This window comes from Bos grunniens, chromosome 10 (genome assembly GCF_055505025.1).
Source record: "Bos grunniens cultivar Pamir isolate PY7600 chromosome 10, Bosgru_T2T1.0, whole genome shotgun sequence".
Lineage (NCBI taxonomy): Eukaryota > Metazoa > Chordata > Mammalia > Artiodactyla > Bovidae > Bos > Bos grunniens.
This window is the reverse complement of record NC_141174.1, coordinates 94,284,603-94,298,535: the sequence shown is the minus strand read 5'-3', so window position 1 is coordinate 94,298,535 and position 13,933 is coordinate 94,284,603. Positions and strand designations below refer to the sequence as shown.

At 40.6% G+C, this 13,933-nt stretch overlaps 1 protein-coding gene across 2 annotated transcripts in view; it reads left to right on the top strand.

Moving 5' to 3' along the window:
- The window catches only part of IQGAP2 (IQ motif containing GTPase activating protein 2), a 314,063-nt gene extending 304,618 nt beyond the window's left edge, over nt 1–9,445 (top strand). For both annotated transcript variants that reach the window (XM_086323182.1, XM_086323183.1), the window contains exons 33-36: nt 1,090–1,250; nt 2,806–2,943; nt 4,665–4,773; nt 8,491–9,445. In XM_086323182.1, the coding sequence (XP_086179308.1) occupies nt 1,090–1,250; nt 2,806–2,943; nt 4,665–4,773; nt 8,491–8,604 (522 nt within the window). In that variant the 3' untranslated portion in view covers nt 8,605–9,445. The remainder of the gene's footprint in view (nt 1–1,089; nt 1,251–2,805; nt 2,944–4,664; nt 4,774–8,490) is intronic.
- Nucleotides 9,446–13,933: the final 4,488 nt, after the last annotated feature.

Sequence of the window (13,933 nt, the reverse complement as noted above, 5' to 3'; positions counted from 1 at the left end):
TGTACATTAGAGAAATTGAGGCTTTTGTCTTAAAGAAAGAAAAAAACTATCATGAAGGCATCCCCTCAAAGATTCTACTTAATGAATTTTTAGTTAAAAGAAATGGTTTTTAATTTGTCCACAAAGGAAAAATAATAATAAACTGTTTTCTTAAACATTTCCTTAATTTACCAATTAGAATTAAAAAAAAAAAAAAAAGAATTATATGTTTGTAAGTTTAACCATACTATGTCTCTCTCAAGCCATAAGCAGCTTGATCAACTTCATGTTAAATCCAACTAATAGTTATCCATGTTGAATTTGTTCAGTCAGTCTTGAGACCCCAGTTGTTGTTTGTGCAAATGTTGGACACTATTTTTCAGATTAAAAAGTATATTTTTAAAAAATTTATTTCACAAATGGGGCCGTCCCTGGTGGTCCAGTGGTGAGGACTCTGAGCTTTCACTGCTGAGGGCCAGGGTTCAATCCCTGGTCGGGAAACTAAGATCCCACAATCCTGGCAGGATAGCTAAGAAAGGAAAGAAAAGAAAATGAATGTAATGATGAAATATAACACTTTTCACGATAAAGCACTCTCCAAAGTATATATAATTCAAAACATTCTGAAGAAATTGTCTCCTGCTAAAGTCTTGCTTGTACACTTTTTAAAACACTAGTTCTCCTTAGATTAATTGTATACTTACTCTAAAATTGCTTCTTTGCTTTTCCATCAACCATGGACACTCCCAGTTCTAAAGTAAAAAGGGAACATTTGGGTGCTGAGAGTTTAAAATGAGGTGACTAAAATAAACTGTTATTGTTGTTTGGTCACTAAGTCAGATCCGACTCTTTGCAATCCCATGGACTGTAGCCCGCCAGACCCCTCTACCCATTGGACTGGTTGCCATTTCCTTCTCTAGGGGTGTTAACCTGACTCTCTTGCATTGGCAGGCAGATTCTTTACTGTTGTGCCACCAGGGCAGCCCAAACTATTGTAACAGTCCCAGAGAGTGATTTTAGTACTAGATATGCTTCTTGTTCCAAAGGGGCAATATTATAAAGCAAACTCCTGCTTAAATCTCATACCATGGCCTTTCCTTTTTCCCTTAGGATATTCGAAATCAAAGAATCCATCGTAAGCTTCGAAAAGCTGAGCTGGAAAAACTTCAGCAGACGCTCAATGCACTTAACAAGAAGGCGGCATTTTTTGAAGAGCAAATCAATTATTATGACACTTACATCAAGACTTGTTTAGACAACTTAAAAAGAAAGTAAGTTGAAATCAAATACTCTTCTGTAATGTCATGATTTACACGAGGTATCAATTCATATACAATCCTGGGCTGTTCCGGTTGGGTCTGGTAGCAAACTTTGATTTATTACATAACCAGAAACTAGAATCTCAATTTTATGATTCGCCATTGTGAGCTAAGAAGTCAGGAATGAATTTAGAAACATGTTAATTCTCTATAAACATGGGCATTAAAGTTAGTTTTACCCTGTTGTGTTTCAAAGTAACTTTAAACACTTGGGGAAGCACTTTGATTATTCCTTCTTTTTTAGTCTTTTAAACACTATTACTTAAAAAAAAAAAAAGAAAGCTACCCTTGGGGATATTTACAGTAAACAGTATTTATATGCTTGATAATGTTTAAAGCCAGATACTTGCTGTCGCACAGTGCAACTTAGTGATTTTTAATTGCTTACTGGTTTTTAAACGTCATATTGACACAAAAGACAAAATTTGTCAGTTCTCTATTACCCATTAGCACACATATCATAGTTTTTTTTTTCCACAATATAGCCAATTTTAATGAGTATTCTTTGCTCATAATTATTCTTATCGCTAGATAAGGTCAATCTTAATTAAATTTTAATTACCCATTTAAATATGTAATTCATTATTTTTATGTAATACTTGTAGTCAAATTGACATTAAAAAATGGTGCTGTACAAAAAAGTAAATTTCATTAATCATAGAAGATTTGATGGAGGAATATAACCAAATTTAAACCTCATTTACCTGGACCCCACTAGTTCTGATTCATTTGCAGCCTTTAAATTACTTTTATGCTATTCCTGCGAGGAAGAAAGTTGGTCAAGCTAATATATAGTAGTAATAAAGTTGTGAGAGATTTTCTTTACATATTTACTGCATCTGCTGCAAGGCATTTTACAAGCTCTGCAGTCAAGTGAGATAGATTGGGATTCTCTCTTACATTGAGTGATCTTGAACCAATCCAGTGTTCTCTGAAGTCTCAATTTTCTCATCTTTAAGTGGGATTTGGGAGTACCAGCCTCACACGTGTTGTAATGAGAGCTAAATGGAATACTGTGGAACAGAGGAATTTATTTTGGAACACATGGAAAGGTTAATTCTGTAAATGTGAGGCAGTATTTAGAAAGTACTTGGAACAGGGATGGCCATCTAGTGTTTGTATAAATTTGTTAAACTAGACACTTTTAATGACCCCTTCCCTTAGGAGTGTGTACACAGTTCATTTCACAGCACCTCACTTGCAAAGTGACTTAAGGGAGCCGTGTGGTCCAATACTCCTGAGACAACAGAATGCAAGTGTTATGAAGCATATTCGTCTGTAATTCAAACTTGAGTCACATTGAGAATAGCTTTCCCTTAACCAGTTCAGTAGGAGATTTCACTGTGCAGGGAAGGGGTTGTCACTGACAATCACATAATATAAAGTTGCCCAGGTTCCATACCTGGAGGCCAGGGGTGGACGGGGGTGTGCTCTCCTGGCCGCTGTACTGCCAGGAACATCTGAGTTTGCCACCTTCATGGCAGATGGTCTGTTCTTATGTTGCCAGAAATACTCGGAGATCAATTAAACTTGATGGAAAAGGAGAACCCAGAGGGATGAAGCGGGCGAAGCCAGTGCGGTACACAGCTGCAAAGCTGCAGGAGAAGGGTGTCCTCCTGGACATAGACGATCTTCAGGCAAACCAGTGAGTGGCACCCAGAATCTGCACAGAACACATGCCCCCTCTCATCATGCACATCAGATCTGACTCACATTAATTCAGCTTCCTGTGGCCTTTGAAGAAAGCTTCACTGGGTCTATCAGGGCTTTCCCTTGATTTCAGATGACAGGAGAAAACACACATATTGTAATCTCTGGGCTTCCCACCAGGCCTGGCACTGATTGAGAGGTTGAGTTTCCCATGGCTTTGCCAGCCTCGCCTTTCCCTCCAAAAGTACTGAGTCATAGCGATGAGAATGCAAGGCTGCCTTTCCAAAGGCCTTTCAAAAGTAGATTATTTGCTTTGTCTTTTTAAGAAAGTGGGATTTAAAAAATTGACATTTTACTCAGTGTGCTATTTTCTGCTGCTTTCAAAGCAAATGGTTTACTATTTCTATCAATTTGTATTTCCTTCGGTTTGAAGACAAGATAGAAACCGTTGCTGCCTAGCTCCGAAAAAAAAATAGATTAATTTTGTTAAAGGCAAACAGGGAGCTGGAGTGATGTGGCTTTGAATGAGCCAGGGCCCTCATTCATTCAGCAGTAACGATCTGAGTGCTCTGGGACACTTTGCACTGTGCTGGGACCTGTAGGGACCCAGGCTTAGAGCCAAACACCCCCATCCCCAGCCTCAGAGGGTTTCAAGCCTAGGAACAACCACAGAATTCAGCTTTTGTTTCTATGAGTTCCTTTTGTAAAAGGCAAGGATATGTCTCCTGCCACATTGTCCAGCATCCCCCCTTCCATAAATGGGAGAAGACGAGTAGCTGGGCATAAACAAGTATGTTGAATTAAAAAAAAACAAAACCAGTCTGACCTTTGGTCTTGCTCAGTGAGAGTTATTTACAGTTGCAAAACAGGACCTTTCTGAGAATTCCCTGGGGATCCAGTGGCTAAGACTCTGCACTCCCGTTACAGGGGGCCTGGGTTCAATCCCTGATCAGGGAACTAGATCCCACATGCCACAACTAAGACCCTATGCAACCAAAGAAATAAAAATAAATATTTAAAAAAAAACACACCCACACAGGACTTTTCTAATTTGAAAGCCACAGAGGGTGCCTTGCCTGGGTCAGAGCCACTCCAGCAGCAGTGTATTAGAAGTGTATTAGAAGTGGAGGAGAAACTCTCCTCCCAGGCGCCACATCAGGCACCCTTGGTTTCAAGAACCAGGTTCTTATGCTCCATCACTCCCTTTCCCCTTGTGGGAGGCCAGACTCACTGCGTACAGTCCTCTGTAACTCCTGCTGCCTCCAAGGCCTGGCTTCCCTTCCATTTATTCCATCCTGCCTTCTCTTTGACTCAGACCAACTCAGAGAAAATGCTTCTTCTTCTTTGAAGTTGCCATAAAAGTAACCATCTAAACAACTAACCTCCTGTCAGCCATACAGTCAACACTTACAGTTCTGTGAATCTCATACAATTTCCACTGTATCTTATGCTCTTTAAGACCTAGGGTCATCTTTTGCCTTTCTTTGGTAACAAAGCACCTACTCCAGTGCTCTACGGGCTACAGATTTCCTCAGGAGCCATCAAACCTAGTTTCCGTGAGCCAAATCAGGAAAAGATGATGGGGGACTTGGGGTAACTTACCTGGGGTTTTCCCAGCAGGCTGTTCACTGAGGGGGTTGACCGAGGATTCCATTCATTTCAGCTTTAACCATATATTTGCAGTTCCACATGTGTGAATGGTCCTTTCTTCACTAGGTTTAAAAATGTTACATTTGATATCTCATCTACTGAAGATGTGGGTATCTTCGATGTCAGATCAAAATTCCTGGGTGTTGAGATGGAGAAGGTTCAGCTCAATATTCAGGTAAGCTGGAATTCCTGCATATTGGGGGGAGTTTTTTAAAGGAGGGGGTCATTCTTGGCTTCCCTTGCTTGCATTCTTCCTGACAAACAATGGCATTTAGCTGTAGACCAATACCACCATTATTTGCCTGTCTAAGTATTGATTTTTTAAAAGCTACGGTTCTTCAAATTATTGGAACTTAAACTGCTTTTAAATGGTAAACCATAGCATTGAGTTTTTCTAAGCCATGTTTTCATTTTGAAACTTAGAGAAAAGAATAATATACACAACAGTATTCAGAGCTCTTGATTAAAGGCTGGAAACTTTTTCTTAGGAAATTGCATTTCTAAGATAACATATACCCAGGATTGAAACTTTCTGGATCTCATTTCTCCTTTTCTTTCTCCTTCCTAGAATTATTTTTATATCAGGTTCTTAAATTTCTTTGTTAATTCTTTGGGATCACAAGCAAGGAAAACATTGTGCAAAACAGATGGCTATAAATAGAAAAGTGAGGTTTGGGTCCTAATTATTGCTGTTTTTTAAAATAAGAATCACTTTAAGCCAAATATGCTTGAATTGAAACTGAGAAAATAGTTTGTGCCACCAAAAGAAGAAGAAAAAGAAAGTGGAGGGTGTTTGCAGCAAACATTTGCCTACTCCAACTTCTTAATGCTTAGAACAGGATCAATTTAGATCCTTAGAGATCATCCTTAAACTGATCAATCAATGTGACTGAGTTTTCTTTTTTGTATGAGGTTTTAAATGGAAATAACCCTTATTTACTTGGGCCCTTAGACTACTTGTAAAATGGTTCCCAGGTATTCTGCATGCATCTACATGAGTCATCGTGATAAACCATGGGGAGTGGTGTAAGTTCTAGGCTCACTGCCTGCCTGACCTGTGGCTGAGGTCAAGGAAGTTATACCCCCACCCCTAAGCCATGGGGTAAAATACCAGGGCCCTTCTTTTCTGTCTGGCATTCCTTGTAAGCTTAAAGAACAAAAGAAAAAAAGAAAGAAAGAAAAAGCTAACTGGTTTGATAAAGACACTGAGATAATGGAGTAAATTGGAGAAAATTGAAGATATTATGTAATTTTGCAAAGTATACTTAAGTAAATAGTTTTCTAATGTATTTTAAATGTCACTAAATGTATCTGTTTAAAAATTAAACTGAACGTCTTGACTCACTCCATGGAACACTTAAATTGAAGAAGAGAAAAGAATGCAGTGATGCGCTTTGGTTAGTGATTCTTCTCTAAAGCAAAGATATATCATGGATTGCCAAGAAGGGAATGCCCCAAGGCCAATCAACATCTACTGAACAGATGAATCACCAGTGACCAGGAGACACCTGTTTAGAGAGGCCTTGGGAATTCTACAGGACTTCCTTTTAACGTGGGTGCAGACATCCAGCTTCACTTGCTCCTTTGTTAAAGTTCCATAGTAGGATTAGCTGTTCACGCCCTTCACTTAGACATACAGTTGTCAAATGTTACTCCTTAGCTGTCTGCAGATGGCTAATATGCTCCAGATTTTTTCAGTCATTCATGTATATCGTCAGGACCAGTTATATAATTTTCAGGGCTCAGTGCAAAATGAAAATGCAGAGCTCCTTACTCAAAATTGGTGAGAATTTCAAGATGGTAACAACAGAACATTAAGTGCAAGGCCCTTTGTCTAATCAGGGGACTGTGTGCAGATCGAATGCCCACAGAGCCAGCCCTGTATAAAATGATTGTCAGACATAAAGTCAGACATCTTGTCACATATGGCTTTTAGACAGTTCTAGTATGAAGTGAATTTTAAGAAAGAGAAGTATGATGGCCAGGTCTTTAGTTTGAGTCAAGGACTTTGTTTCTAAAAGGACAAAGGGAGATTCCTTCTAACTCTATGTGTCTAGATTTTCTTCAACCCACTGTTTCCTCGGTTCATAAAGATTATATCCTGTAGCCATGTACATAACAGGAAGCGTGACGTACGTGAAGGGGTTCTGCTTATACAGATAATGGCTGGTGTTTATGGAGGGCTACAGCCTTGGCGTTCTTCTTTTCCCAGATGAAGAACTGAGGTTCAGAAAGCATGCTATGGAAGGGGCCCCTGGAGTCCAAACCCTGCATCGCTCTGCTCCGCTGCCTGTCTCACAGGATTCCAGTTGATCCTGACCAGACAAGAGTGGCTTATAAAGGGTTTGCAGACTCCTTGATCTCATCTACCCAGTAACATACCTGTGGAGTTGGCAGTGTCAAGCCCCGATTTACGCACAAGAAAACACAACTTCAGCGAGGTTATATGTTGTTGCAGTCTTATAGCAAATAGTGGAGCTGAGGCTAAAATCTGGTCTTCAACCATGAGTTCCATCAGAATTCCTCCGGTCCCCACATGGGGGGCCCAGCTAATTTCCCTCTGTACATGATTCCTTCTCAACCGAACCATGTTGGTTTCGTTCTTTTCCACGAGACTTTAACAGATGTTGCCTGTCCCAAAGGAAAAGTGAACCTCCACCCCTGTTTAATAGTCAAAAGCATTCTTGATCAAAGAACTTCACTTCCCTGTGGCATTTCCATCTCAGAAGCATTTCTAAATAATGGAGGGGTTTTAGTTGAGTGCAGTTGGAGCTAATTGAGAAAGTGGAGCAGGAAGCTGGCAAGAGCCCACATTCTCTCAAAGATGATTCCAACTTCCGCAGGTGGCCATGCTCGTTGCAGACACAAGGTATTATCATTAAGAAGCAAGAAGTTTTCAGAACTAGAAGCAGGAAAACAAGACCTGGGTATGAGCCTAGGGCAGTTCAGGAATGATACCTTCTGTTTGGGAAGGGCCCCTGTCCTGGTTATTATAAAATGTTACTGCTTAGTCTCATGTGTGTGACTGGTGTGACCCAGTTATTAATTTATAAATGAAGGAAATTTTATTAATTTTTCTTTGTTTATACAGCAGTGATGAAACAGAGTGATAAACTTACTTGAGGTTGAGGAACAGAATACAGGAACACAAGTAGTCTGTCTAGATCAGGAGGAGTTGCTTTGTCTGTTGGTCTCCAAATGTCAGTCTCACAATTTTCATCAATAAATAGATCATTTCTCCCCATTTCTACGTATTTGTTTATAAAGTATACATGCATTTGGCACTTTACTCAAAATTAATTTTAAAAAATACACAGAAAATATGAATGCTTAAGGAATGAGGGGAAAAAAATAAAGAGGAGTTTCTAATATTCTTTTTGCTCCTTAATGAATTGTCTGACTCTCACTTTAGAAAACACTGGCTCTTCTACAGGATATACCTCATCTTGCTGTCACCTCTGTGTCTTGTTTTTCAATTAAAATTAAACTTTTAATTATATATCTAATGTTAATGGTATTGGTTTTCTCTCATACAGTCCTTATCAATTCTAAAAATCTGTTTTCTTTCATTGAGATGAGTGATTCTCAGACTATGGCACCCAAACTAACAGTATCATCACCCCTTGGGACCTTGTTAAAATGCCAATTCTTGGGCCCTCCCGCAGAGCTCCAGAATCAGAGGTTCCTGGGGGTGGACCCCAGCAATCTGTGTTAACTGGCCTGTGTTTCATTAAGAAAGCAGCTGATTCCGATGCACACTGAAGTATAAGAGTCCCCACCGAGGTCCTTAGGTCAACTGAATCTTATTTTTGTCAACAAATTCTTCTAGAATGTGTTTTAAATGTGGGAAACGTCAAGTTGAAGCTGTGATTGGTGTTCCTTGCAATTGCAGGATTTACTTCAGATGCAGTATGAAGGCGTAGCTGTGATGAAAATGTTTGATAAAGTCAAAGTGAATGTAAACCTTCTCATATACCTGCTGAACAAGAAGTTCTACGGGAAGTGAAGTGCCTGCAGAAATCTCTTGGATTCTGTATGACCTGGATTAGGAAATGAATCTGTTTAGTATTTTTGTTTCTAAACATGATTGAGATCACTGCTTATAAACGTGTGATTTTTTTTTTTCAAGACCAAAACTGTTCTGAAGAATGTACCCACGTGCCTTTCTGGTAATCTGATACTGCAGTAGAATGAGACACGGAACGAATTCTTGTAAACGCTGCCATGCTGTACTGTGGTGCGCGTACTCTGATTTAAATCTTTGGACATTCTGGGATTTGTTTTAAAGTAGGGAGATAATTTTAGCTGACTAGGGACAAATGTGTAAACCTATTTTCCTATGAAAAAAATTTTAAATGTCCCATTTGAATAATGTACCTCTTCATAGATTTTTGTTGTTGTTGTTTTGCTCTGTGGAGAAATGGAAACTGAATTATTTGTAATGAATTATTTAGACAGATAACTTGGTTCTAAGCCCTGCCTCCTGGGAGTTATCGATTTTAAAGAGAACTTTTGTGCAATTCAAAATGAGTTTTATAACTAATTGAAAGTGACAGTACAATAACACTTTCTGTACAAAGGTATATATTTTATGTGATTTATTCCTACTCAGTGAAGTGCACTACTGCCTCAGGGTAAAAACCCTCGGACCCAGAGCCTTTAAGTGACTAAGGAATACCGTGAACAGCGATCGAAGGCCCCCATTTCCACCCCTCACAATCTATTTGAATATTTCCACTGTGCCTCTCAAGCTTTTGTAATGCAATACGATCAGTATCTGGATGGTTTTTAAATGTATTCTTTGAAAAATTGTTTTATGTAAAATAAATGTTACTGAATTACATTAATTTGCCTTTTGACTGAATAAATCCAGATCATTTAGTGGGTAGGGGAAGCTTCTTGGTGGGGCCTTTGGGGAAAAGAAGTACCATTGACCCTCAGACGACATGAGGTTTGATCTGTGGGGGCCACTTATATGTGAACTTTTTCAATTGACAATTTAAATGAAACATGAATTTCTCTTTGACATCTTTTTAGTTTTGATACCTAGTGTTAATAAGATGTGTAACATCTACAGTGTTTTATAACATATAGGACAATATTAATATAGGTACTGAGGAATTCTTTATTTTATAACAGATGACAGACTTTCAGTATTGATAAATGCAGTGCAGTACTGTAAATGTCTTTTCCTTAAGATTTTAATAACCTTTTCTCTAGCTACTTTATTGTAAGAATACAGTGTATAATACATATAACATAAACAATATGTGTTAATCAAGCATATTGTTTATGTTCTTGGTAAGGGGCTTCCCAGGTGGCACAGTGGTAAAGAATCCATCTGCCAATGCAGGAGACCCAAGAGACACAGGTTCAATACCTGGGTCAGGAAGATCCCCTGGAGAAGGAAATGGCAAATGATTCCAGTATTCTTGCCTGGAAAATCCCATGAAATGAGGAGCCTGGGGGGCTACAGTCCATGGGGTCATAAAGAGTCAGACACGACTGAGCACACACACATGTTATTGGTTAGACTTTAGGTCAACAGTAGGCTATTAGTAGTTGAGTTTTAGGGGAGTCACAAGTTATACTCAGATTTTTGACTGCGTGAAGGGTGGATGATTGAGGCTTTTAACCCCCACGTTGGTTAAAGGGTCAACTGTAACACACCTATACCTGTACTATGTAGAACAGTTTACAGGGAGAAAAAAATAATTTTCCCTCTATCCTTCAGGGTCTTGGCTGAGGACCACACCCCCATAATAAAAGATTAACAGGAGAAAAAGAGTTTAATAACTCCTGTACATCCTACATACATGCGAGACACACGGGAAAAACTGAGTAACTCCCCCAAATAGCCCAAGCCACCCCCTTAAATTTCCAGCTAAAGACAATGGGGGAGGGAAGCAGTTACGGGAGGCAATCGGGAGATTTCCCTTAAAAATGTAAAAGTCTTTCACAAAAGGGTAATTCCTTGGCTTCCACAGCTTCTCCTATATCTGCTGCTTTTCAAAACTAGCCAGTTTGAAGTACTCCTTCTACCAGAAATACATATTCTGCTCCCTTTCAAGAGTGGCTGCTGTGACCCAAAGTTCTAAACCCTGTGACTGAGACGAGGTGGAAGTGTTTTCTTGGTGGTAAGCGAGCAGTGCTCCAAGTTCCAGGGCCACAGGCTGGCACTGGGCTCTGCCCTTGTCACTGATTCAGGGAAAGAAGTCCAGGGCGGGTCCTTTTGTTCCAAGTGCCACGTGTTGTTTCTGCTTACTTCCACTGGCCAAGACTTAGACACATGGCCACAACTAGCTTCAGGAGAGGCTGGGCAGTAAGGTCTGTAACTGTAACTGTAACTCAGCAGCCATGTGCCCAGTGAAAACCCGCGGTTCTAGTTGTAAAGAAACGGAGCAGTGATACCTGGCGACGAACCAGCTGTCTCTACCACAACAGTAATGCAGACTCTCAGGCTAACCCTGACCAGAGTACCCCTGACACTTTGTATTCTGTTCATTCATTCAACAGGCCTTATATTCCATAGGGATTACCAAATACTGAGAAACTGGGTTAGCCTATGCTCATTTGGCATAAGCTTCCCAGATGGCACCAGTGGTAAAGAATCCACCCGCTGGTGCAGGAGACACAAGAGACAGTTTTGATCCCTGGATGGGGAAGAGCCCCTAGAGTAGGAAATGGCAACCCACTCCAGTATTCCTGCCTGGAAAATCCCACGGACAGAGGAAGAGTTAGACACGACCGAGCGCACGTGCACACGTTTGGCACAAATGAACTTGAAGGTAAGATAGAATTTGGAAAACTCAGATTTAAAAAAGTCGAATCTGCTACTTTAATAATGGTTTCAGGTTATACAGATTTTTGACAGAGGTAAATACCTTGAAACAATGTTGTCTCAACAGTTTGTAGGTGTGGGTTTTTTAATGCATGACCTTTGCTACAGACTTCTATCAGAGCAGTCATTAAACATACAGTTAACTTCACCTTGAGACTAAACCCTGTCTCCTCCAACTAACATTAGGTGAGGAACAGGAACCTGTAGGAAGTCGGTGGTAAGTTAAACTTCCTTCTTCATCCTCTAGGAAAGACTTTAAGTGGAAATGTACAAGAGGAGCCAAAATTAGGGGAAGATGTTTAGAGATAAAAGCCAACCTTTAGCAGGGTCTCAAAAAGGGGCTTGTCTTAACTTTTGAGTGACATGCCTGAGTATTATTTGTATGGATGAGATCTTTGCATCATGGCAGCACCCTCAAGGAAAGCCGTGAATGTTTTCTCTTGGCCCACAAGATGAGGTAATTGTTAAAGATGTTACCAGTTGCTACTTGTTTGAGATCTTGAAGGGACATGAATGAATGAGTGACCCCGAGAAGGAAGCAGGTAAGGAGGACAAGGAGCCAGTGGAGGCATGGATGCAAAGACTCCTGGAGCCAAGGCCTGCATCTTTCTCAGGAGGACTGAACCACCGCGACGTCAGAGCACAGTTGCTCCCTACAACCCTGAGCCACTAAGATTCTTGGGCAGTGTAGGGAAGAGAAAATAATTTTCCCTATACCCTTTAAGTTCTTTACTGAGACTCCCTGTGCTAAATGATTAACAAGAGAAAATCAAATAGTTGATTAACATGGGAGATACTCAGGAAAAACCCCCCAAATGGCTCAAGCTACCACCTTAGATGGGCTTCCCTGGTAGCTCAAATGGTAAAGAATCTGCCTGCAATTTAGGAGACCAGTTTCGATCCCTGGGTCCGGAATATGCCCTGGAGAAGAGAATGGCAACCCACTCCAGTATTCTTGCCTGGAGAATTCCATGGAGAGAGGAGCCTGGCAGGCTACAGTCCATGAAGTCACAAAGAGTCAGACATGACTGAGCAACTAACACACACACACACACACACCACCTTAGACACTATCTTCAACTAAGATAAAGATGTGAGGAAGCTGGGAGTGGGGGCAATTCTCTGGAAGATGAGAAGAGGAAACATAGGCGCTGCAGATAAGACTGGGAAAAGTTATCTCTGGAAATAGCAGTCTTCCTGGCAAGCCCCCTTTCTACTGTGAATTTCCCTTACAATTTCCTTTACACAGAGCTTCCACTCTGCTCTCAGAGCCTCTCCTGTGTCTGCGGTTTCTCAATATAAGATTATGTCAAAGAGGCCTGTTTAGGGTGGCCTGTTCTGCTACCCTTCCCCAGCTTCCTCCCCAGGGAGCAAAGCTTTCCTTACTCATAGGAAGAAGAAAGAAAACACTGGTTTTCCTTTAGAGACACATAGCAATTGAAACACTTAACTTCATTTTTACATAGCTGACTCCTGTATCTTGATGCATGTTTGATCACAGTTGTTCCACTGTTAACAAATCATTTTTGGTCTGAAACGCTGAGAGGGACCATGCATCCCCCGAACTCCTCTTTTAAAGAAAAAAAATTTTTTAATTTATTTTTGGCTATGTTGGGTCTTCGTTGCTGCAGGGCTTTGTTTTTGTTTTTGTTTTCCTCTAGTTGCAGCGCAGTGCGCAGGCTTCTCTTGTTGCAGAGCATCACCTCTAGGGTGCTCAGGATTCAGAAGTTGCAGTTCCCTGGGCTACAGAGCACAGGCTCAATAGTTGTGGCCTTTGGGCTTATGCTCTGAGGCATGTGGGGTCTTCGTGGATCAGGGATTGAACCCATCTTCTGCATTGGCGGGCAGATTCTTTACCGCTGAGCCACCAGAGAAGCCCTGAACTCCACTCTTCAGGACCTAGAACTTAGAAAGAACATCACAGGATTCTAGCTACTCTCAAAGAATGTGCTCTAGTGAACTTCACAAGAGGGAAAGCCTTTGCATACTTTAATATTCTGGAGGTTTGTGATGAAGAAAGAGACCAAGTCAGTGAAAACATTGTCTGACATGACATATGTTTAAAAAAAAAATGACAAACCCCAAATGAATTGATTTTTTTCTCCCTACTCCCATCACAGCAAAGCAAGCCTTGACTGCAGTTTTAACCCTGCCCATAAATGTGACCCATAAAACAATCAATCTTAATTTTTGGATCAAGACTCTGCAGCTAATCTGCATGGTTAAGACCCCTGCAGTTCCCTTCCCCCAGAAGAACACGGCCTGGCTTGAAATCCTCTTTTCTTTTGCTAATACCTCCTTGTCCCACCCTCCTCCAGCCTATAAGAACCCTCTGGAGTTCCCCTCTAGTTGCTACAGGAGCTACTGTCTGATTCTTGAATCTCTGAATAAAGCCCATCAGATCTTCAAATTTACTCAATTTTGATTTTTAACACACATCTCCCTTATGTCACGAGATACATGTTGGTGTATCTGTGTGTGGTCAGGCACCAAC